This window comes from Podarcis liolepis, assembly GCF_965112155.1.
Source record: "Podarcis liolepis genome assembly, chromosome: 3".
Taxonomy (NCBI): domain Eukaryota; kingdom Metazoa; phylum Chordata; class Lepidosauria; order Squamata; family Lacertidae; genus Podarcis; species Podarcis liolepis.
Window position 1 is genome coordinate 109,034,623 of NC_139557.1, and position 25,425 is coordinate 109,060,047.

At 44.5% G+C, this 25,425-nt stretch overlaps 2 protein-coding genes across 11 annotated transcripts in view; one reads left to right on the top strand and one right to left on the bottom strand.

The window, feature by feature from the left end:
* The window catches only part of FBXO11 (F-box protein 11), a 69,482-nt gene extending 65,744 nt beyond the window's left edge, over positions 1-3,738 (bottom strand). Inside the window, exon 1 of one of the 4 annotated variants that reach the window (XM_083494277.1) lies at positions 2,678-3,738. In XM_083494277.1, coding sequence (XP_083350403.1) covers positions 2,678-2,903 — 226 coding nt within the window. In that variant the 5' untranslated portion in view covers positions 2,904-3,738. Of the gene's footprint in view, positions 1-1,902; positions 2,063-2,677 lie in introns of those variants that run through there. The other 3 variants (XM_083494278.1, XM_083494281.1, XM_083494280.1) reach the window with 3 other exon arrangements.
* A 751-nt stretch (positions 3,739-4,489) lies between these two features.
* Positions 4,490-23,530, top strand: LOC310702784 (uncharacterized protein). 7 transcript variants are annotated; one of them, XR_014523598.1, is made up of 6 exons: positions 4,857-5,162; positions 5,382-5,478; positions 5,676-6,562; positions 12,405-12,495; positions 17,863-17,977; positions 23,036-23,530. XR_014523598.1 is itself a non-coding variant. In XM_083494914.1 (4 exons), the coding sequence occupies exons 1-4, from the start codon at positions 4,518-4,520 to the stop codon at positions 23,208-23,210; spliced, it is 507 nt and encodes a 168-aa protein (XP_083351040.1). In that variant the 5' UTR covers positions 4,492-4,517; the 3' UTR covers positions 23,211-23,530. The 7 variants fall into 7 exon arrangements, 1 of the variants encoding a protein (XP_083351040.1); XM_083494914.1 differs by lacking the exons at positions 5,382-5,478; positions 5,676-6,562; positions 12,405-12,495 and adding an exon at positions 4,492-4,639 and having other exon boundaries at positions 5,068-5,162; XR_014523599.1 differs by lacking the exons at positions 5,676-6,562; positions 12,405-12,495.
* Positions 23,531-25,425: the final 1,895 nt, after the last annotated feature.

The window sequence follows — 25,425 nt, forward strand, 5'->3', positions numbered from 1 at the left end:
CATTTACTTCTGAATAATCAGGCTTATTATCCCAATTTAAAAGATACTTGAATCTTAGAACACCCAGAAGAGATCCAAAATTAAGGAAGAACAGATGAATATATATTTTTAAAATGGTCAATTTATTAAGATCACATTGAGAAAAGATATTACCACTGACCTTTAAAAGTCTCGAGTAAAAAAACTCAAGCACACCTTCATAAATATACTTTCCTTGGTGTTTCACATGAGTAAAGAACTGGAAGAAATTTTCAGGCCCAAAAATCTGTCAGCCACCCTAATAATTCTTATATTTAGTATGTAAACACGAAAGGGCTTATCATTTATTTGGCTGCAGAACATCTCCTGCTGAGATTAACTATATGTCTTCTTAGTTGTCAAGTGAATATTTATATTATGCACAAACATCTCAATCGTAAAATTTTGTATTAAAATGAATGATATCCAGAGGTAAGAAATTAGTACTAGCAGAATAATTAAGCCTGGTCTGGTGGTTAACACTGAGAACATTTATGTTATTTTCTTTTCATGTTTTACATTTATAAGCCACTTCTGATGGACATTGCCCCCAAAGTTGCCTAGAAATATTTTTAAATAAATAAAATAAATTGTTAAAATAAAAACTTCCAGTTCAGTAATTAATAGAAGTATTCAACAGCAATCTTCCCTTTACATTTTCCTCATCTGTCACAAAACCTTGCTCAACTATGTAGAAATTGTCAACACATAAGCTCGTAATTAAAAAACCTCCATGCACATGTAACACAAGAGGGCAAAAATGTACAATACAGTACATACAAAAGGAGGAAGTGAACTCCTTTTTAAAAAAAGCATGATCAGTAATTATGTAAGTGATGTGAGAAAGATTTTTAATGGTTTACACAAAAGCCATAATTGGGCATAGGACATCACATCCTCTGAAAATACACAGCTATGTGGTTTGGGCAACATTCTTGTGTTGACCAATTGGGTGGGGGGAGGAAAGCCATAGAGGAAAGAAAGAATTAAAAGCGTTTCAGCAGGTTACTGTCCCTTTGTTTAATGAGTTAATGGAAGCCCGTTTTATCTTTTTTAAAAAACAAAAACTCTTGAGTTACAATGCAGTTCTTAAGACTACAACATTTCCCCCTCTAACGTATTATCCCCACACTCTCAAACAAAAGACAACAACGGCTATGGGTGTTTTTGTTAAACGTCTTAACCACCGTACCACAGGTCATTCTCCTTTTATCATGCGATAGGTGCGACACCGGCGCATAAAAATAAAAAAATCCAACCCACCAGATAATAAATGCAAAATGTCTCCTTCGATCCCACCCCTGTTCTTCTCCTTTAGAAAATAACCCTGCGACGACAGCACACCAACACAGGGAGAGAACCCCAGCCAATTAATATGGCAACAGTTATGCAGCTGAGCGAGCGATCACCCTCCCCGCCGCGGGCCGCCCAGTAATAGAAACCCCCAAGACCCTGTTTTTATTTATTTGCACGATGAACGTTTAAAGCCTCCATTACGGAAAAAGGAAGGAAAGAAAACAGGGGGGGAGGGGGGAGGAATAAGAAGAAGAAGAGGAGGATTCCCTACCACGATTACATTCCCAGTTCTTTCAGACAATGGTGCTTCCCTGACTACCTCCAATCTGACAACATTTTTACACTAGGCCCAGGACCAGCACGCACAGGCAGGGAAGCGAAACCTTCGCACGCGCGAGAAAAGGAGAAGGCTCCTCGGCTGCCAGCCGCAGCAGCCTGACACCAGGAGCAAATATTTGTGGGTTTTTATTTAGGGCGGTGGGTGAACTGGGTGGCGGTGGTGGAGGGGAGAGAAAGACGGGCTGAAACAGGCGGAGGGGGGCGGGTGGAGGAGACAGGAGGCAGATAAATAAATGGCCGATGATCTACCCGGACAGAAAACGGTCTGCGATTCCTCTCCTCGGTGCTGTGCTACCCCACCGAACAACACCCCCTCCGCACACACACAAACCCTCCCGATCTCGCTCTCTCTCTTTTTTCCTCCGGGCCCGGGGTAACCAAAGCCACACTGAATGCAAACTGCGCAGCAAAAACACTGGGGCAGGGCGAGGGAGGGAGGGAGAGGAAGAGGAGGGGGGGAGAAAGAGCAGTTCTTGTCTCCATGAGACACCATTACAAAAAGAGGGAGAGAAAAGAGGGGGAAAGAGGGAGGGAGGCAAGCAGGGGGTGGGGGCTGAGAGGAAGAGTTGGGAGGGGACGGAGAGAATAAAAGGAAAGGTGTCAACACAAGTTACTGGGATACACGCCGTGTCCCGGACACGGGGGTGGGGGGGGTGGAAGGGAAGTGGTCTCCCCACCCTGTGGCCAAAAAAGAGAGAGAGAGAGATCCTGGGCCTCACTTCTCTCCCCCCCCTCCCTCAGAGGGGAACCGAAAGGGGGCGCTATGCTCTCGGACCCCCCCCCTTCCCTACCTGAGAGGAACCCACAACGAGCTTATTTTTTTAAAAGGCACCCAGCCCACCCACAAACCCCCAATAGGGCCCGAGCCAAACAAAGCGCGGCCTGTACGCCTTGAAAGGAGAGGGAAGGGTGGGGGAAACAGCGTTGCCTCGCAGTTATATGAGGGGGGACCCCCCCCACCCGGTTCCCCTCCCCACACACACCCGCTGCCCCCCCCCCACCGTACCCACCCCCGGCCTCTTACCCCTTTCCCCAGCGGCGACGGCGGCGGCTGCGGCAGCAGCGGCGGCGGCGTTGTTGTTCCTCTCCGGCGGTGGCGGCGGCGGCGGCGGCAGTTGCAGTGGCTGCTGCTGCTGCTGAGGCGGCTGAGCGGGAGGAGGCGGCGGCGGAGGCGGCGGCGGCGGCTGCTGCACCGGGCGCGGCCTGGACACTCGCCTGGGTCTCCTGTTGGCGGCTCGGACCGAGTTCATTTGCCGGCTCGGGCGGGGGGAGGAGAGGGGGTCGCTCCTCCGGGCTCCGGTACTCGGGGTGGGTAGGGGGGGAGGAGAGGGGGGTAGGAGGGGGGAGAGGAAAGGAAGGGACGAGGGAGCCCCCCCCGCCGGCTGAGGGGAACCGGCCCGACTGAGAGCTCGCTCTCTCTCGGTGGAAAAGAAGGAGCCTCCTCCTTGCTTCTCCTCAGTCGCCGCTCAGGTCGCTCCTCCGCCGGCGGCGGTTAACGAGGTTGCGGGGGGGGGGGAGATGCTCGTGCCGCTGGTGACCCCCCCTTCTCCTCCTTCCTCCTCCTCGTTCCCCTCACGAGCGCGCGCTTTCCCCTCCCTCCCCCTTCCCCCAGCCTCAAATATCGCCGCTTTCGTGCCCCCCCGTCTCTCTCTCTCTCGAGGGAGTCGCCCACAGCTCCCCCTGGCCCGGCTTCGGCTTAAGCCCGTCGCCGCTCCGTGGCAGGAGGAGCCATTGACACTGCCAGGGAGAGAGAGAGAGAGAGAGAAGGAGGGAGGGGGGAAAAAGGCAGGCAGGCAAGCAAGGCAAGGCAAACTCCCCCCCACCCTCAACCCCGGCGCGCGCGCGCGCCTTCCTCCTCTCTCTGCTCCCCCTCCCTTATTCCCTTCTCTCCTCACTCACCACACATTATACACACACACATACAACTCGCTCTCGCTACGGGCAAGGCGGGCCTCGTCGTCCTCCTCCTCCCGCCCTCACCCAATCCTCGCCTCCCGCACGGTAGGAGCGACGCGGCTCGGCCAATGGCGCCCTAGCTTGCATGCCGCGTCCGAGGGGCGGCGGGTCCTGAGGAGGTGGAGAAAGAGGGGGAGGGAAAGGCTGCCGCTTGGTGGGAGGGGAGATGGCGGGGCGGGGTGGCTGGAGGAGGAGGCCGCATAAAGGAACGTATATATAGAGGGCCGAGGCTAGAAGGAGGGAGGATCAGCCGAGGGACAGGGAAGCGTTGGGAAGAAGAAAGGGGGGGGGGCGATTGGCTTCAGTTTACCTCAGAGATTAAAGATTTGAAACGCGCCTGCCTTTGGGTTGTCAGTTGGCGGCGGTTTGACGCGGGGAGGGGGGTCCATAAAGGATTTTCGAAAGTTATTAAACGCTCCTGTAAGGATTCGAGTTGCCTCACGTCGGAAGTGCCCAGCGTCTCTGAGGGAACAGGGGACTTGCTGGCCTGATGGGCAGCTGGCCTGATCCAGCCGGGCCCGCGTTCCTATGCAATGCGATAAAGGGCCTTTATCCCAGAGAAAGATTGGGGAGGGGGGTTAAAAAGAAAGAGAGAGAAAGGTTTCTTCTCTTCTCTTTCCCCCGCCCCCCCGTGTCCCCGCTTAGGTAGGAGGGAAATTTAAGGAGAAGGGGTGAGAAACGGGGCGGGAATAATATTAGCATAAATTATTACGACCGGTGATCTCATGGAGAGAAAATGATTAATCTGTTCCTGGGGCGCGCGGGGGAGGGGGCTGGCAGAAAGACACGGATCGAGGCAGGCACGCACGTGCGCACCGCGGGTCAGTTCTGCAAAGGGAAGAGCAGACCTGACAGCTCGGCCCTTCTAAGGAGAGCCCGATTTTTGCTCCTCGTGCTGGCTGTGTGGCATGTGGGAGCGGAAACCTCTGGCTCGTGTGGGCACCAACCAACTGTGGAAGCAGCTGCAGAGTAGAAAGAAAACCTTGGTGGGAACCAGGCTGAAGAGCGCGCACGCAGGGCGCGCGGAAGGGTAGGTAGGTGTGGAGCCATTTTTGGAAGCGCATTGTTGCATTGCTCCAGATCCCTACATGTTGTGGTCGCCCCTGCTGCTCCTTACCCTTCGGTGCAGTTTCTCGCTCTGTTGCCTCGCTGCTGTTTCAGAGTGAACAGGTGTGGGGTTCTTTTCTTGCTTCTGTGGAGGGAAATGCTATGCTTTCCTCTTTTGATGCTACACTCCATAGGGTTGTGGTGGTTTCTGTGATCAGCAGTGGTTCCTATGGTCTTAACAGCAGATACTGTTATCTCATAGAGTAATATATGGTGGCTGAATAGAGTAATATATTTTCAGGTGGCTGAAATCAAATCAAAACTTAAAACCTAGAGTCTAATTGAAGGAGGGTATTACTAAAACGTTCCCTAAATGACTCAAACTTACTCTGAAGCCTTGTCCTGAAACAGGATTCAGTGGACTAAAAGCACCTGTACATTCCAAGAATTTGTTCGTACTACGATGACACATCAGATGACATCCATGAAATTGCCTCATGTTTCTTGTGAGTATATAATATTTGTTGCTAAAACCCACTGTGGTTCCAAAGATCTGCTCTGGGGAATGAAATTATTTTGCATACCACTTGAACTAGCATACCACTTGAACTAGCAAAATTAGGATGTGGCTCTTGAAAAAATGGCAGATTGTTGTTGTTGTTGTTATATGTTGCCTATCTGACTGGGTTGCCCCAACAAGTTACTATAATTTTATTGTTTCATAGTGATGTGGCCAGATACTTTGAAGTAACCTTTATTATGAGGACTAGAAACATTTCTGTAGTGAGAACTCAGATTCTTGGGCAAGAGCTGGAAACTAAAGTAAGTTTTCCATTGTCAATTAATATGCTTCCGCAACAAATCTGTATAGTCTTTGGCTTCAAGTATCCAAAATTTTCCAGAAGCAAAGGGTAATGTTTACTGTGTTTTCTATATGAGATGGAAAGCAAAGGTCCATGTTGCTTGGTTGCTTGCAATCTTTCTGGGAAAGACTGAAAAAGACATTTTTCTTCTGACAGGCTTTCCCAGCTGGATAAATGGGTATTTACCCTGACTGTCCACTTGTTAAGAGATTTAGTCTTATTTTAATTGTACTTGTTTTGTGTTTTTTTAACTGTTTTTAATTATGTATAAATTGAAACGGTGGTTTACAAGGTGATTATACTGATAATACTAATAATCCTCTGTACGCTATTTTGCTTGGTGTTTGTTTTTATTTCTGCTGACTGCTTATATGCTGCTCTGCTGTATCATGATGTAGGAATGTTTTTGTTTTAATAGTCTTACAGTACTGTAATTATTTAATCTTTCTGTAAGTTGCCCAGGTAAGCTGTTAAAGGATGGGGTGTAAATCAAATAAATACAATGCAATACAATACAATGTGTTTGTTTATTTTATTTTCTTCCTCCAGGGAGCTGATGGTTGTATACACAACCCCACATTTTTTTCCCTTAAAAAACCCTTATGTGATGGATTTGGCTGAATGGTACTGATTTTCCCAAGGACAAAGCCCATGCAACCCTATACTTAACCTACTACACCAGATCTGGAGATGTGGAAAGGGCACCAAATTGTAAACATGCTCAGCCTGGGAGGGGAGCAGTTTTTAAAGTCTTTCCCTTCCAGTAAAAGTCAACAGGAGGGAAATCCCTTACAGTGGGTCTGGGGGCTGGGGTAATGTTGCACCATCGCTGAAGGTTGGCCATAGCTTGAAGGGTATCAGATTTGTTATGTGTATGCTCTTCCCCTGTGCAGCCCACACCTCCACTCCATGTCATCTGCTGGTGTATGGGAGGATTTCACCAGCTATCTGTCATACTGGCGGCATATCTCAAGTTCTGCCACTGTAACAGCTTCCTCCGATTCCTGTGGGCCATTCAGCAGATCTCAATAACATTGCTTATGGTGAGTTTCATGGCAGAGGTGATTGCTGAGCTCTCTAGTCAAAACCCTATACACTCTCCACCATAACATGGAGTGGTCTTGCACTGGTTATTTGTTTCAGCGCAGTGGCAGTGCCATTAGCATTGTTCTCTGTCCTCAAGGTTAACCCTACTGCAAGGGGTACACCTGTTCAGAGCTATTACAACATAAATAAAAATAAGAGAGAAACCTTCAAAGTAAATAGGGGAAAAAATGTCAGCACAATGTCAGAATATTGCTGGGGCAGGATATCCCCATCACTACCTGCACCCTCCATGCTGAAAGATATATGTAGTAGAAAAGTGCTCAAAACTTCTAAAGTTGCTAAAAGAATAAGTTAATTTTTTTTAAAAAACAAAATGATGCAAGCAGAGGTTGTTGAATTGCTTACTACCAGTGGTGTCAGTAGCACTTTACACAGAACTCCAAAGTGCAATAGGTCTTCCAGTTGTGAATGTGAACATGGAATTTACACTTTCTTAATGACAAAGTGCTGTGGCTTGATAAATGGGGCAGTGTGACAGTTCCTACAAAAGACCCTATCTTGAGAGAGATCTGGGTTCCCAGCAACAGGTGAGTAACCAATATGCACTTATTTTAGAATGTATTTATCTTTATTGTTAGGTGGCACTGTGGGTAAAACCTCAGTGCCTAGGACTTGCTGATCGTATGGTCGGCGGTTCGAATCTCCGCGGTGGGGTGAGCTCCAGTCGTTCGGTCCCAGCTCCTGCCCACCTAGCAGTTTGAAAGCACTCTTAAGTGCAAGTAGATAAATAGGTACTGCTTTATAGCGGGAAGGTAAACGGCGTTTCCGTGTGCTGCGCTGGTGCTGGCTCACCAGCTGCAGCTTCGTCACGCTGGCCACGTGACCCGGAAGTGTCTTTGGACGGTGCCGGCTCCCAGCCTCTTGAGCGAGATGAGCACGCAACCCTAGAGTCGGACACGACTGGCCCGTACAGGCAGGGGTACCTTTACCTTTACCTATCTTTATTGTTAATCACTTCAGGATGTTTCACAGGAAGTGATGCATAAATTAAATAGTAATAGAAGCTGTAATAATAAGAAAAAAGAACCCCTATGTAGCATGCATAAAAAAATGCAAAACAATTATCAGTAATATACACATTAAATCAGAAAGTTTTAAAAACCAAGTTCATAGTTAATTAGATTATGTCCTGGTAGACTTACCAGACCAATTAATTTTTTAACATGCATCTGAAGCACTACAACAAGGGTGCCTGCCTCATGTTAATAGGCAGGGAGTTCCAAAACACACTGGAAGTTCAACTCACAGCTGTGGAGTGATTATCATATGGCATTTGTAAAAAGCTCTAGTTAACAAAGCTGGATCCAGGAGACCCACACACTGAGTGTTAAGGTCAGAAGAAGGAACCCTCTTGGTAGTTCCACCACCCTCAGAGGTTTGGGGAATGGTAACACAGGAGAGGTCATTCTCTGTGGCAGATCAAACATTGTCAAATTCCCTGCCCACATAAGTAGTGTCCTGTACTTCCATTCTATGGCTTAGGCTGTAGCCCACCTGGAACTTTCTGATGAAGAGTGGGTAACAAACAAACAAACAAACGCCTTCAGAAAGGAGCACAGTCCCATCCAAGACTAGCAATTGGCCTGTTTTTTTTTACACAAGAGCCAGTCACCCACTCCACTGGGATTTAAGCTCAGTTTAGTTGCCCTCATCTAGAAACGGTTAAAAAAAAATCTAGAACAACCATGGTGTCCAGGCACTGGGGCATAGCCTACAGAGTCAGTGTTGGAGAATGCCATGGTCATTGCTATCAAAAGCTGAAGTGACACTGATAGCAATGACCATGGCATTCTCCAACACTGACTCTGTAGGCTATGCCCCAGTGCCTGGACACCATGGTTGTTCTAGATTTTTTTTTTTTTTTAACCGTTTCTAGATGAGGGCAACTAAACTGAGCTTAAATCCCAGTGGAGTGGGTGACTGGCTCTTGTGTAAAAAAAAAAAAAGCTGAAGTGACACTGGACTTCCGGGTTGACGCGATCTGGAAATGGCGGATTTCCTCCGAGCTCCGGAGGGAATCGGCTCCACTGAGGATGGGTCTTTGCCGCGCCGGCGACGCGGGGACCCTTAAAAACCGCAGGCGCGGAAGCCTGTGGACTGAAGACTCGGCGGGTGCCTTAAGCGCCCCCCTGATTCGCAAAGAGCCTTTTTAAAGGCTGCGGAGGGGATACGGGGGTGGCGTGGCACTGAGAGTCGATCGCTACCTCGGTGGAGCGAAGCCGCGAGCCATAACCAGAGAGCGCCGACTTCCTTCCTTGAAAATCTGGACTGAAAGAACTACCCGTGAGTAAGACGGATTGGGACTTTAAAATTTTTTACCCTGAATTAGAGACGACCGGGGGGTGTGCTAAAAGGAAGTCCGCACCCCCCCCCCTTGCAGACGATCTAAGCAACGACACAAGAGCTAAGCTGGAGAGCCTACCCTTGGCGGGGTGAGTGAAAAAGGACATTAACTTCCAAGATTTAATTAAAGGAAATTTTGGGCTGGAGAGCGGAGTTTTGGAAACCTTCCTTTTGTTTTAAACAACCCCCCCTCCCGGGCTCGGGAACGTCCTGCTTTTCTGCCTGCGTAAGAGCTGCGGAGTTTGACAGCTGTCAAAGCTGCCAAACGGGCGGTTTAAAGTGAGAAATTGCCATTTAAGATCCCTCTGGACTAAGACGAGTTATAATTGAGACAAAACTGTTGGAAACAAAGTAACAATAATCAGTTAAAGGATTGTTGGTGAAAAGGCAAATAAGTAACCAGATTCCCCCTAGGGGGAATTCTGTGAAACTACAATGGATACAATGGCTGTGGAAGGAAAGTTACTAGTGGAAATCGAAAGGATGTTTCAACTAGTGGGAATCTTACAAGAGCAGAGCTTGGCCATGAATAAACAACTTGAGACTATGACCTTGGGAACAGGCAACTCTGCTCTTTGTATTGAGGACCTTAATGAGAAAGAATCCACAGCTGATTGGGAAACAATATCTACAGAGCTGGAAGAGACTAAACAACAAGAAAAAGAAGAAGTAATCCTGGGAAGCAACAACCAAAAGTTGACATCTGCGGAATACAAGCAAGGAGACGCTGGGAACATATCTACCACAAGTCTGCGAAAGACACAGAAGAAGAAGGAGGAGGTCCCAAGACAAAATGGAATACAGGAATTTAAAATAAAGAAATATGATTGGGGCCTCCGTTTGGACTTAGACTTTGAAGGGATAGACTTTGTGGAAATTCTTCAGCAGTCACTTTGGAATCTTCTTGTGGGAAGAGGATACACTTTGATGGTGAAAGAACTTTTCCCAGACTTGACGACTGACATAAAGGACTACCAACAGGACAGGCGAAGAGGGACTGAAAGAGATTTGAAAGCCTCGGACGTGAGGAACCCAGGCTGAGAATCTCGAATTTGGATTTTTATTGGGAAGGGACAAAAACCGGGGATGGGAGGGAGGGAAGAAGAGACTCTTATAAACTCTTAAGACTTCTAGGTTTGGTTAAGATGACTCTTAATTAAGATAAAATGAAAATCGATGGAAGAGAGCTTAAGTCCAACTTATGAAAATCAATATTTATTATAAAAAGGGTAATAAGATGAATAAGATTGGTAAGAGGAGAAACACCAACTTGCTGATATAATCTTGAAACTGGGATGCACGAGGGGAGGTGGGGGGAAGTCAAGGAACAAGGTTATGAAATGGGGATTTGCTGATTTTATACATGTTTTTGTCTTTTGTCTTCTTTGTGTATGTTTTGTCTTTATAAAAGCAGAAAACCAAATAAAAATTTTATAAAAAAAAAAAAAAGCTGAAGTGACACTGAAGGAGCAAGACTGCACTGTCTTTTTTCTGCTCTTGATAGAGGTCATCCATAGGGTAACCAAGGCCAATTTGGTCCCATAGCAAGGCCTGAACCCAGATGGGTTCTAGAAGGAATTTGTCTAGAATGATAACAAGTATCAGCAAAGCAAGTGGAATTTGTAACTGATTGGTAGGTGGTCCAAGCCAATGGGTGTAGGGCTGGCGTTTTTAGGACTGGCCACACCATTGCCTCTTTCAAGGTGGCAGAGACTGACAGGCATCAAGAGGGTATGTACTCAATCAGAGAATAATGCATTTTATTTGTGTTCACAGTGCATAAACTGAAAGGGATCCTACAGGGCATTGCAAGAAATGGCATTAGGCACTTCAATCGGAACTGCAACAACTGCGGAGTCAAGGTCTCTCTCCAAAGCCGAGCAATTTTATCCTAAAAATATGCAGTTAGTTGGTTACAGCAGGTTCTTGAAGGCTCCAGGGTCCCTCCTCCACAGCAACCTCTGAATACTCGAAAGAGCTTGGCTTGCTGGCTGCTAGAGGATGCAGCACAGGTTACAAAGTATGCTTCTTTTGCTGCCTATATTTTCACATGGCACACACAGTTATGTGCCCTAACCAGTGTTCAGCTGACCTTAGAACAGGCCTTGAGCTTTTCCTTGCAATTAATGAATATTGATCACTGGTATAATACAGTCTGGCAAACAGCCTTAATGGAAAAGTTGTTGTACAAACTGAAGAAGGCAAGGGGAGAGAAAAAACAAGGTAATTTTACACAGTTTAGTATGGTTTTATTAAATATACAAATGGAGCAACACATGGACGAGAAATACCTACAGCATATATTGCAATATGGCATACATAAGCAGGCACTACTCATTCCTATTCCTGTGTGTTTTCCAAATTGATTTATTGAAGAGTTCATTGGACTGGTATACTGTAATCACCTCAGTAATATGTACTGTAAAATAATACGTTTAGTATTTTACACACCCCGTGACTCACTTTTTGTCAGTCGTGTCATGCCTTGTTATTTATGTGTGTACAATTTTGTAACAGAAATAAATATATTAGAACTATAGAACAAGACTTGATCTCTAGTCTACATCCATATTACTTCATAGTCCGTAATTCCTCAAAATACCAGGGAGTTGGTTGAGCTCTGCAACACTGAAGAGGAAGACCAGGAGCAATTGTGTCAACTACCTGCCTTATCTGAGCAATAATAATAATAATAATTTTTAATACCCCGCCCATCTGGCTGAGTTGCCCCTGCCACTTTGGTTGGCTATGAAGCAGGGTGTCAAATTGGCTGGAAAAAGACCATGGCCTGTCTCAGTATAAGGCATCTTGTTACATGATTACACACTAGATTATAATTTGGATTGTGTTGTTTTTCCACTGTTCCTTCAATGAGGTGAGGGTGATATATGTGGTTCTTCATGCGGTACTTTATCCCAACATTCCTGTGAGGTAGGTTAAGCTGAGATGTAGTTATAGCTCAAGATAATCCAATGAGCTTTATGACTGCCTGAGTAGAGATTTGAAACCAGCCCTCCCAAATCCAGCACTCCCAACTGCCATGCAATACTGACTCTGGCTCATATATTTAGCTGTTTGCTGGTATCCGCCTGTGTCTCCATGTTATGGGAGTGTGAACTAGTTACAAGCCAGTATTAACTGGATACACATATACATAGGTAGTAAAACATTAATTTCTCTGACTGTCATAGTCTTGCCATTCTCCGAATTCAGCAGATGTATACCTCTAACCAGCAGATACTGGGGATAAACGGGAACGGCTGTTGCACTTTTTTCCTGCGGTATTTGATTGGCCTCTATTGGAATAGCAGATGGAGAAAGACAGTTCCCCCCTAACCATATCACATTGGTGTGAGGATGAATGGGGAACATTGCTTGTGCATTGAACGTTGACGAAAGCACATTGATTCTTGACACAAACTATTGCTTTTGTAGCCCAAGAACTAAAAGAAGCAAAGGAATTCCTGTCCCCCTATGATATAAGAATGTTGTGGCTCGCATTCAACAAGAAAAAAAATTAGGACTTGTGAGTATTACTTCGTCAAGATGATTATCCTAGCCTGCATGGCCCAGCAAGTGGTGTGAAGGCGCTCCATGATACAATTCAGCAACTAAATCTAAGAAAATGTAGCCCTGAGCAATGCCTGGAAGGGGAAACCACCTTGAATCTATATATAAGCTGCTCTGTGCTCCTGAGAGGAAATGTGTGTAAGTGTAAATGTAATCAATGCACTATTTGTTGGGTTGATAGCCAATCATGTACAGTGGTGCCTCGCAAGACAAAAAGAATCCGTTCTGTGATCTCGTCTAGAGGTTTTTTCATCTTGCGAAGCAAGCCCATTGACGGATTAGCGGCTTTTAGCGGCTTATCTGCTGATCGGATCAGCTGATAAGCAGCTTAGCGGCTTAGAAAAAGGGGGGGAGGGGAAAAAACCAGCAGGAACTCGCAAGACATTGTCTTGCGAAGCAAGCCCATAGGAAATTCGTTTTGTGAAGCACCTCCAAAACGGAAAACTCTTTCGTCTAGCGAGTTTTCCATCTTGCGAGGCATTCGTCTTGCGGGGCACCACTGTATTGATAGCAAAGCTTTTGAAATGTGGCCTCATCGTCTGAGGAAATCGGATTAGGCTCACCCATGATATAGTTGCTTCTCTCATTGCCACTAACAAAACGCCAAATTGTAGGATCCACTTTTTCTCTTTGGAATCAGTGTTATAGCTAGGAATGCTGGAAGAAGTTCACCAAATCCAAGTCTCTTGTCTGCCCCTTGAAATCGAGTTACCTCAAGGAGCTTAATCTGCTTTCCAGGGTGAATTTGGATTCTGTGTACCGGTACTTGTTTGTCCGGGGATCACTTGGTCCAAGTATAAAGCCATATTTTTAGCGGTATGTGTTCGGTTTTATGGGACGCAGGTGGTGCTGTGGGTTAAACCACAGAGCCTAGGACTTGCCGATCAGAAGGTCGGCAGTTCGAATCCCCATGACGGGGTGAGCTCCCATTGCTCTGTCCCAGCTCCTGCCAACCTAGCAGTTTGAAAGCAAAGTGCAAGTAGATAAATAGGTACCGCTCCAGCGGGAAGGTAAATGGTGTTTCCATGTGCTGCTCTGGTTCGCGTGAAGCGGCTTAGTCATGCTGGCCACATGACTGTATGCCGGCTCCCTCGGCCAGTAAAGCGAGATGAGCACCACAACCCCACAGTCGGTCACGACTGGACCTAATGGTCAGGGGTCCTTTTACCTTTACCTTTATTCGGTTTTATGTTTATGTTACAGTGCTTTCTTATCTAGACACACATGACTTTCACAAAAAAACAGACTCCCTTTTATTTGTTTCTACCTGCCTCATTTATATTTTCTGTGGGTAGCTTGCAGAAATAATACTCTGTCACCAGTAGTAAGCAGCAGGGTGGGATGCAGACACTGACCTTACCTCCTAGCAGGTGAGTCGATACTGCTTCCTGGAAGGGAGGGCGGTGTGATGCAAATATGAGGCACTGGATTGGTTCCACTGGAGCATTTTCATTGTAAAACAATGTGAAACTTTAAAACTGAATACAAGTACTCTAAAAGACTTGACGTTATTTAATTTATCTGTGTTAACATGTCCTGTGCCTCTGCAGATTTTTAAGGGGAAATCCTTTAAACCCTATGCAGAAACATCAAGGTAAAAAATAAACCATAAACTACCTTTGAGGCAGTGCTGCTTCTGTTCTTGTAAAAGCTACTTATTGCCTTTTAAAAAGTCCAAATATAGATCGTCCAGCTGCCCACAGCCTGGTGTGGCTACTGCACGAGACTCCTTGCTGCCACACAATTTGACTGCAAGATGGCAAGGCCCTTTGGTTGTGACAGGACTTGTTGGGTATTCCATCACTTGCAGGGAGAATTTTATGGAAAAAAACACAGCTGCCTCCATGTAAAAACTCGGGGCAACCTCATGAAGGGATCATCGGACTGCAGATTCTGAAATGGACGCATGATCTGATCTGATCCACTCAGATCAAATCAGGCAAGTTTACTTTTGAATCCAAGTTTGAACAGGTCCTTTTCTTATCCCTGCACAACATTTATCCCAGTCAGTGCCTTTGTTCTGTTGGACTGAAAAGAAGCGGTTTTTGTAATAAGGTTAATAAGAATAGCTAAACATAGATAGTTATACGGATGAAAATATATAGTTATAATAGGTTAAGTTATAGAGCAAAGATAAATGAAAGAGGGTAAGGATTTGCTGAAAAGACTTGGAAAACGGGAATACAAAAGGGGAGGTGTGAGGAGGTCAAGGAAATAAGCAAATGAGCTCAAAGATGCTGAAAAATGGATTTATTCTTTTTTAAAATATTTTTTTTCTTCTTTTTCCTATTTCTTAGTTATCTGTTTTTTGTATTTTGTATCATTTTCTTTTTTTTTCTTTTTTCCCTTCTTTCTAGGTTGCTTTTTTGTTAACTTTCTTGCTAGCTTGTGTTTGTTAGTTTTTGTTTGTTTTTTCTCTATGTGTAATTTTTTGCATATTCTCAATAAATATTCTATTTTTTAAAAAATGAAATGGACGCATGATCTGATCTGATCCACTCAGATCAAATCAGGCAAGTTTGCTTTTGAATCCAAGTTTGAAAGGTCCTTTTCTTATCCCTGCACAACATTTATCCCAGTCAGTGCCTTTGCTCTCATTGGCTAAAATACTGAAACGAGAACATTTGGGCAGAGATACCTTTAACATCCATAAGTAAAAAGGGTTACAGCCTTTTAAAATTTGTGATAATTGAGAATCCAGGGAGGAGTCTTATAGTATCTTTCAAAATCCATTGTGAAACCCTCTTCAGAATCTATCAATTAACTATAGCTAGATGATTGTTAGCCTTTATGAATCAGAAATATACTTTGGTTGAGAAATTGGACTAATCACTAAGATGATGCATCTGTACCAGAGTGAATTGATTTAAATCATGTTTTTCATTGATTCTTATATTTCCTAAACAATGGTGCAAATCTGACCACTAATCCATGCTAATTCACAACTAAATAGAGTATTAGTTACATTGTTACAGTCTTATAATGAAGCATTGCATCTGTCAGACCATACAGTTTGCATGAGCTTCGCCCACCTTTTTCCGTGCTATAGAGGAAAAGTGTTTAAAATACTTCCAAATAGGTTAATTCTTATGACCAGCAACTATGACAGTATTACCACATTTGGGCACCATACTAACCACAGTTTAGTGTTGCATGAGCAAGCCGAAATGGACAGCAATGAGCCTCTTGCTTGTGCAAGCCTTCCCTTGGGAGGAGGAAGTCAGAAGATTTTACTTCGCCTTTTGTTTAACTGTGGTTTGTGATTTTGTCCCCACCAACCAACTATAGCTAGCATTAACTCATTTATTTCTAAGAAGCTAGCTTTAAAGCTGTAGTCTCTTTCCCTGGACAAGTCATATATCTGAGAATTAAGATTTTCCTTCCTTTCATGCGATCGTGAAATGCCAAGAGCACAGAACCAGCAAAGGAGTGTTATATAGTTCCTGTGGGTCTTCCCACTCCTACAGAAGATGTTTTATGACCTATTAGTCCCGTGACTCAATCTGGAAATCAGATCCTTTGCCTCCTCACTAAATTATTTCTACTTAGCTTTTTGGAGACCATGTGTGTTATTTTTGGGAGAAGCCTTTCATATACATATACCTTATTACTTCTGTGTATAAAACAAATGATGATTTATGCCTTAGCTTCTCCAAAGTCAGGAATTTTATCTAGAATTTTACAGTCTGCTAAATTTGTATTTAGATTTCTTCCATTTTGAAAAAAAATCTGAATAAATTGCAAAACAATTAGCACATAAACCACCAGATTTTTTCCGTGTATAAGACTATAAAGGTAAAGGTAAAGGGACCCCTGACTATTAGGTCCAGTCATGACCGACTCTGGGGTTGCGGCACCCATCTCGCTTTATTGGCCGAGGGAGCCGGCGTACAGCTCATGTGGCCAGCATGACTAAGCCGCTTTTGGCGAACCAGAGCAGCACATGGAAACGCCGTTTACCTTTCCGCCGGAGCGGTACCTATTTATCCTCTTGCACTTCAACGTGCTTTCGAACTGCTAGGTTGGCAGGAGCAGGTACTGAGCAACGGGAGCTCACCCCGTCGCAGGGATTTGAACTGCCGACCTTTTGATCGGCAAGTCCTAGGCTCTGTGGTTTAACCCCCAGCGCCACCCGCGTCCCGTATAAGACTATATTTCCCCCCAAAAAAATTTAAGTTTAAAATTGGACGTTGTCTTATACATGGAATGTTGCAATTATTTATTTCTTAATTTGGGGCTCAAAAAATAAGGGTTGTCTTATACATGGGGGTGTCTTATACACGAAAAATACAGTAATTTTCATAAAGCAGGTGAAAATACTTAATGTTAAAATACCATCTTGTCACTAAATGCCAGTCAAAGTAAAAGAGACTTGTAATGTTTCCAGATTTCCAGTTAGAAAATGAGCATGTCTTTTGGGCAACAGAACTGTCACCTAGCAGTAAAAACATCCCAGGCAAGTTATGTTGACTGTGCACACACCATACATGTGTCTTAATGTACCTTATTTGATTGTATCCTTACCAGTTCCTGGTAGAAATTGCTATATATAAGAATGTGAAGTACTCTGTGTGTGTGTGCGTGCTTTTTTAATATTTTAAAATTTTATTTCTTAATAAATGATACAGAAAATGAAAATAAAATAAACAAATGCTGATAAAAAAATCCATATACCCGCAGCACTGTAAACATAGACCCTACATGCCGGGTGGGGTGTGCGCTTTATAATCAAATACAGAAAACAACTTCTTTACTAAATTTGTCAACTTCTAAAATAAATTTCCAAGCTGAAATTAATGTGGTTTCCTCCTAATCTTTAATTCCCCATTCTGCCACATTAGATCAAAGGTGTCTTAGAAGACACGAAAAAAATACAATCCTATAAATTTAATAACAACAACAAAAATAACCATTGTACATTGATGGTCCTATATAAATAGTCCATCTTCTTTTGCCATTCTAGCCTAAAACAATTAACGGTTTAGTGGACCCACAAGAATCTCAGTGAGACACTTAAACACAATTGCAACAGATCTGTGCAAACGTTATAACTTCTTAGCAACGTTATCTGGAGAGGAGGACCTCAGACATATACTCAGGACGGAGGACTAAATTACATGAGCCATGCAGTCCAATCTTGTGCTTGTTTACATGGAAGAAAGTCCCACTGTATCCCCACCATATTACCCTCATCTTTGCAGTGATGTGCCTTAGGATCCAGACATCCCAGCACTGTGCTCTCATGTTACGCAGAGCTTCATAAGTAATTTCCTGAGACACCCTCTGAATACCTCCTCTCTTTATTCCCTGCTTCCTTTTTCAGATGCAGACTGCAACATGGCTGCATTTAACTCTCCTGTTCCATTTTTGGCTGTGCAGAAGAAGCCGCTCTGCTCCTTGTCATCATTTTTTAATTCATCAGGAAAGCGTGGGGAGCAGTGAGTAACTTCAAGATCATTCTGCACCTTTGATCTTAATTTCCAAATCCTGTAATTTCTTTAAAGTACACACACTTTTCTCCCTCTCGCCACCAAACACACAGACTTATTTGAGTGTTAAACAGGATTTTAATGAGTCCCGCAAGAGAGTGGGAAAAGCAGCTGTTCAAGTTAGTTTCTATAAATAATTCTATATGATCGTTGCTAAACTTTTAAGAGCCACTGCTGGAGCTCGCCTGTTTCCCCTCATATCCTTTGGAAAGCAGGAGTGTGCGACTTTTCGCCCAAGATCTTGCACATATATTCATCACAAGGAAAATGCTGTACTGTGTATCACATGATGCTCTCAATTTAATTATGTTAGACACAAAGTATTCCTGAGTGTGAATATCAAGTAGGCATATCTGCACGGAGCTTAAAATATATATACGTATTTTAGTGAAAAATGAGTATACAACAAAACACATCAATGCTGTATTCAAGACTGGACCTTCCTACGCCCAGTTCACTCTTTCAATAGATGATCGAGCCACAGTTATCCATTTTATTTTAGTTTATTCATTAGATAATTTAGTAACACCCAAGCTAGACTGAAATGTCTTGTATATAAACCTGCCTCTGAAATGCAACCATAACTTCTATTGGTGCAGAATGGGATGGCCAGTTCATTAAATGTCAACACATTGAATGCAACTACAACACTACTCTGTGTTTAAAGCATTAATTATGCAGCAAAATGGGCACCCCTCCCATTTAACTCACAATTAGGGAGTTTGAGAGGCATGGACGTAGCCTGGGGGGGTGCAGGGGTGCAGCTGCTCCCCCCACCATCAAGTAAATAAAAATACTTAACTAACTGACCAATTGTGTTGCAGAAAACTCAGTTCTGCCCCCCCCCCCCAGTCTGGCTATGCCCACGTTCAGAGGTGGCTCTAGGGCAGCTGCACTGGTCAATTGAACTCAACAGCAGGCGGCGGAGGCAGATTTTTGCCTCACACAGGGCACCACTGAAAATTGAAAGGCCAAAATCTGCCCTGGCAAGTTCCATAGTTGATCAAAGGCACAAAAACCTGAGGAGTTCTCCTGCACAAGACCTTTTGAAATTAACTGGAGATGTTTCGATGGGGCTTGTGCAGTAGACGTCTCATAGAGAGAACACTATAAAAATGAAGAGGCCATATGGGTGCTTTGTGTGATGCATATTTGTTCATTTAGGCCTGCGTTCTCCAACCTGGTGCCCTCCAGATGTTCAGCACAGACTGGTGGAGGGTACCAGGTTGTGGGAAACTGATTACAGCATCTTAAAAAAAAAGGTAAAGGACCCCTGACAATTAAGTCCAGTCTTGAAAGACTCTGGGGTTGCGGCGCTCATCTCGCTTTACTAGCCAAGGGAGCCAATGTTTGTCCATAGACAGTTTTTTCAGGTCATGTGACCAGCATAGAATCATAGAATCATAGAGTTGGAAGAGACCACAAGGGCCATCGAGTCCAACCCCCTGCCAAGCAGGAAACACCATCAGAACACTCCTGACATATGGTTGTCAAGCCTCTGCTTAAAGACCTCCAAAGAAGGAGACTCCACCACACTCCTTGGCAGCAAATTCCACTGTCGAACAGCTCTTACTGTCTAAGCCGCTTTTGGCGAAACCAGAGAAGCGCATGGAAACGCCATTTACCTTCTCGCCGGAGTGGTGCCTATTTATCTACTTGCACTTTGATGTGCTTTCGAACTGCTAGGTTGGCAGGAGCAGGGACCGAGCAACGGGAGCTCACCCCGTCACGCTGATTTGAACTGCCGACCTTTCGATCGGCAAGCCCAAGCCGCACAGTGGTTTACACCACAGCGCTACCCGCGTCCCCTTGATTACAGGATCTACTACAGTACTAAAAATGTTGTGAGCCAGAATATCAAGGGTCCATTCACCTGCCTGTCTTCCATTGTGATCATGATATACAGGGGAATCCCTACTGATATGTTGCACCCCCGGCCTGTTACGTTCCTGCTCTGTCCCCTTTCAGCACCAAAAAAGCACATATCTTCGCAAGAATATCATGGGGGTCTTTGTTAAAAGCTTTCTTGTTAAAAGACAAAAACAAGAACCATTGTTCTAAACTGTGCCCTTGGGTAATGATAAAATTTTGTCCATAATTATTACACATGCCTGATCATTTTCATATCGTTTATTTATCAAGTGTGCATATCACTCAGGATGTTACGGTCCTCTGAATTATCCTCACAATGCGGGATCAGACATTCTTAGAAGACTGGAGTAAATATACGAACTATTTGAAAAGTAATTGTAATGAACAGATTACGCTAGTAGGATTGCAAGTTTTGTAAGGATGATTATTTGAAATATTGCAAGAAAGACTATGAGGAGAATTATTGGTTAATGATAACTAAGAGTAATAGAGAAATTAAGAAATGCAGAATTAGTGATAAAGAATGGAAAATCATCAGAGGTGTTGATGGAAGTCTAAAATATTGTATAAGATAAGAAGTTATGTTATAGGATTGTTGCAAATGATATGTTAAAAAAACCAATAAAATGTATAATAATAATAAAAGAATTATCCTCACAATGACTGCGTGGGAGGTTAGGCTGGGATGGCAGTCTGCTCACCCAAGTCTCTCCAGTGCTAGTCTAGCACTTTGTCCATTAAAACTGCACACTTTCCTTTACATATTTAATTGAACTTTTTTTTAAAAAAAGTCCCAGGGGCTCAGGCAACTGGCTCTGATAAATGGATCTCAAGGTCAGGTCTGGCCCCAAGGGTCAGCAAGGTTGGGCAATGACTGTGGGTCCCAAGGCCTTGATTACACTGATTATAGCATTGGTAGGGATCGCGAGGGTCATCTAGCCCAACCCCCTGCAATGCAGGAATCTCAACAAAGGCATCCATGACAGGTGGCCATTCAATCTGTGCTTAAAAACCTCCAAGGAAGGAGAGTCCACCACCTCCCAAGAGAGTCTGTTCCAGTGACAAACAGCTCATACTGTCAGAAAGTTCCTCCTGGTGTTTAGTCGGAATGGGGTCTAGCCTCCAGAGCAGGAGAAAACAAGCTTGCTCCATCTCCCATGGGACAACCCATGAAATATTTGAAGATGGCTATTGTATCTCCTCTCAATCTTCTCTTTTCTAGGCTAAGCATACCAAGCTCTCTCAATTCTTCCTCATAAGCCTTGGTTTCCACATCCTTGATAACCCTGAATGCCCTCCTCTGTGCACTTTCTATCTTGTCAATATCCTTCTTAAATTGTGATGCCCGGAACCTGACATAGTACTCCAGGTGTGGTCTGACCAAGGCAAAATAAAGTGGTACTATTTTACTTCCCTCGACCTGGACATTATCCTTCTGTTGATGCATCCTCAGCATTCTGTGAGATAGGTCAGTTATTATAATACCCATACTGCACTGGGTCATTGCTGGGAACATACTGTGCTAGCTGTGATGGCCTGGGACTTGGGTTCAGGCTCGGAACCAGAGGAGTCTCAGTCTGCACCGGATCCTTTGCCTCAGGCATCATCTGAACCAAGTCTGGGGCCTGATCCTGAAGAATCCCAGTCTGCACAGGTTCCCCTGCAACAAACACCAGCTGGGCCGAGTCAGATGGCTCCAGATGCGGGGATTACCTTGTTGCCTTCAGCTGGGCCATCACTTACAGCTGCTCCACTACCGGTTGGGTCAGGGGAGGCTGAGGCCACCCCTGGGTCTAGTAACCCACCGACATCTCCCGAGATGCAGAGACTAAGGTCTGAGAGAAGAAGAGACCTGAGTACTCGCAGGAGGAGTGCTCGCCTTCGGGTGAAACAGGGAGGTGAGTCGCCGGGGAATCAGGACTGGCCGTTACCCCGACAGAGATAAAAGGCTGTTGGACCCCGCTCCAGGTTGTGGGAGCAACATTGCTGTATGCCAGATCCTGTACCTGTCCTTTCCTGGTTTCCTGCCTGGTTTCCTGCCTCGTGTCCTGCCTTGGCCCTGTCGGACTGACTCCTAGTGGAACCTTCGGATTCTGAACCGGTCCTGGACCGCGTTTCATGGGTTACCCCCGGGCCCAGAACACTAGCTAAGCATATATCTATCATCTTCTTTGGCGATCACTCGTAGCCGAGTAAGATGAACACAGTCTTAACAGTGTGTCTGTAAGTGACTTCGGAGGCCAATTCTGGATCCACATGTCCCTCCACAGTGGGAACATAGGTTTCCGGGAGGGAGTTGATCACGGTGAGGGTTTGCCAAATATGCCTTCCTCTTAGCTCGTGTTTCTCCTTTTCACCCTGAGTTTGTTCTTCTTCAAAGTCCACGACACTTTTGATAAAGGCTGTTCTCCAGTTGGAGCACTTGCAGGTCAGTGTTTCCCAGTTATCAGTGCTTATGTTACATTTTTAAAATTTGCCTTCTGAGCATCTTTAAACCTCTTTTGCTGTCCACTGGTATTTCACTTTCCATTCTTGAGTTGGGAATAGAGTAGTTGCTTTGGAAGATGATAATCAGGCATCTGAACAGCACATCCAGTCCAATAAAGTTGGTGTTGAAGAATCCTTGCTTCAACACTGGTGATCTTTGCTTGTTCCAGTATACTGACATATCTAGATCTAGATCATCATCTATCTATACGTTGGTAGGTATAATGTGACTTGGTGCAGGAGCTTCTCTGCTCAGACTCTGAAACAATACATCCCATCAGCTCTCTCCTACAGTAGATGGTTTAAATTTCCAAGGAGAGAGCAAAAACATTGTGGGAAGGAAGTCCTCTGCTGGAAGATGTTCTGTATTCAAAGGAGGCCTCTATTGGAAGGGCCCTCTGGTAAAAGTCTAGTTTCAGACAGTAAACATCTTGAAAGCAGTCAGAGCAGGCACACAAGCCTCCCTAATGAAGGTGATGTGCATTACCTTTCTGTTTAAATTATAATAATCATTTCCAAATCATTATAATGAATAATGATGATGAACAAGAGTTCCTAAGTTTGCATCTGTACATGGAAAATTAACACATGCGCATTTCATGCAGATCTTGAGCCCTTCTTTGAAGTGATGCACTTTCTCTCTTTCAGCAATGTGCTAAACGACCTCCCCAGCACCTGTGCAGATGAACAGGGTGCAGCTTCCAAGACTGGGCTTGGCAACTGGAGCCTCGACTTGCGTTTACGAGCCTCTGTAAAGCAACTGCACAGAGACATCCAGTGGACAATTGAGAGCAGTGCTTGGCCAAAGGCAGGGAAAAGTTAACACAGGCCTGTCCTACAAAAAGAAAAAAGCTTGTGTTCCTCGCTTATCTAATGTCCTCTAAACCAGCTTTTGCCAACCTAGAGCCCTCTGCCAAGAGACCAAGGCCTCCTACCTGAGCTTTTGTTCCCTAGAAAGTGGGAGCCATCAACTCCACTAGCTTGCCAGTTCCCAAGGGTAATTAAAGCTAATACTTCGAGCACGATGGCTCTATAAATAAAAAGCACTGCTCAGGTCGTTAAAAGCAGGGTACATCCTCCTTATTTTAGCCTTTTACTGTAAGTATATTTTTCTTGTATATTAATAAAACAGGATGGATCAAACGCCAATAGTCCATACAAATATAATATTTTCTCTTCTCTCCTAACGTCCCAATATCGTAATATTAAAGCAGGCAGGCAGATAGCCATAGCACTGGGACATGTTCTCTGTCTTCGTCCAGTCTGATATCTTAAACCATTCTGTCTCTCTCCCCCACCCCACTTCATAGCTATGGACCTTGGTTACTTGGCTACTATCTCACTCAGGAACTCAAGCATTCCAGCAAGGCAAGGCTAAACTGGTGGTTCTCACAACAGGTGCCAGGATATCACTTGAGCTTGGCAGCCTCCCCAACTTTCCCATAAGATCCGCATTGTTCACAGAGAGCACCAAAATTGCTTTTCCTCTGGACCGTCCTTGGAGACCTTAGTGCTCTGTTAAATGACAGGATGGAAAGGTGGACAGTAATCTGGGCCACCTGGGATTTGTTAGCCCTCCAGCTGTTTTGGACCACAGATCCCAACAGCTGGTGGGCACCAGGTTGGCAGAGAGGCTGATCCACACCAGGAGCATCTGATGACATGTTTGTGCGTCAAAGAGCCTCGTGTCTCTGGTTTTAGGGCCTACTGTTTAGATGTGGATACTTAATTATTTAATATTGATTTTTTAATGCAAATATATTGAAGAAAAAAGGGGGAAGGGAGAAAAGGGGGGAACAAGGGAGAAAAGACCAATACAGCCAGCTTGTTAGCAGATGCTGTAACTCTCCAACAGTTTGACTTCCTCCCTGAAGGGTGCAATCTTCAATTTCCTCCCAAGACGGATGCCAGCCTAATAAAGGTAAAGGGACCCCTGCCCATTAGGTCCAGTCGTGACCTACTCTGGGGTTGTGGCGCTCATCTCACTTTATTGGCCAAGGGAGCCGGCATACAGCTTCCGGGTCATGTGGCCAGCATGACTAAGCTGCTTCTGGCGAACCAGAGCAGCGCACGGAAACGCCGTTTACCTTCCCGTTGGAGCGGTACCTATTTATCTACTTGCACTTTGACGTGCTTTCGAACTGCTAACATATATCCATCTTATTATACACATACATATCAACATATGCTGTCCTAATAGGTACCTAGGCAAAGTTTTAAAAGTACATATAAATACAACAAGGGCATTAAGGTCCTCTTCTAAATTACGTTCCAGGCTCCTTGGTGACATCAAGAGTGCTGATTTTTGCTTCCTCCTCTCCCAGACCCTGAGAGCAGTATGGCAAATGGGTTTTTGATTCTCCTCAAAGCCAAAGGTGTCAGTCTGCAGAATGGCAAAGCCCTCAACTGCAAGGGACTTTGCCCTAGTTCCATAGATGTTCCAAATGACTTCTAAACTACAGTACCTCTTAGGCTCTGCGTCAACTGCTTGATCTGGCAAGAGTTGCCAGACAACTGAAGATTTGGAGCCTCCAAACCCTCCTCCTCCGGCTTATTCCCGGACAGCATGTCTCTGTGAATTTCCCTCCTTATATAAAACTATTTAAGAACTTTTGCCAGCTGGCAGCAGGCTCTTTTCCCACCCAAATCGGTAGTGCTTGATGCTTTTATGACTACTGCTCCAACAAGCAGTTAGATGTGCCTTGCAGGGAGATTTTAATTCCCATAGATTTTTAATTTCCAGTTTCCTTTTTTCCATCAGAACTGTTGCATAAGAAGAAGAAGAAGAGGGTTTTACCTCCCCCAAGCGGACTTTCAAGTCAATTGCATCTAGGAGCTGAATTGTAGTGTTTTGATTCATTGTAAGCTGTTTTATCTTCTTTGTTTGAAATAATGAAAAAACTTTAAAGGGGAAAAAAAAACCAATCTCCATTTTTTAAAAATCGACATATTTCCCCCACAGACCGTTTTTATAATTAATTTTTTTAGTTAAGCACTAGTGTTTGGAAAAAGATAATGGAAAAGCTTATTATGTCAAA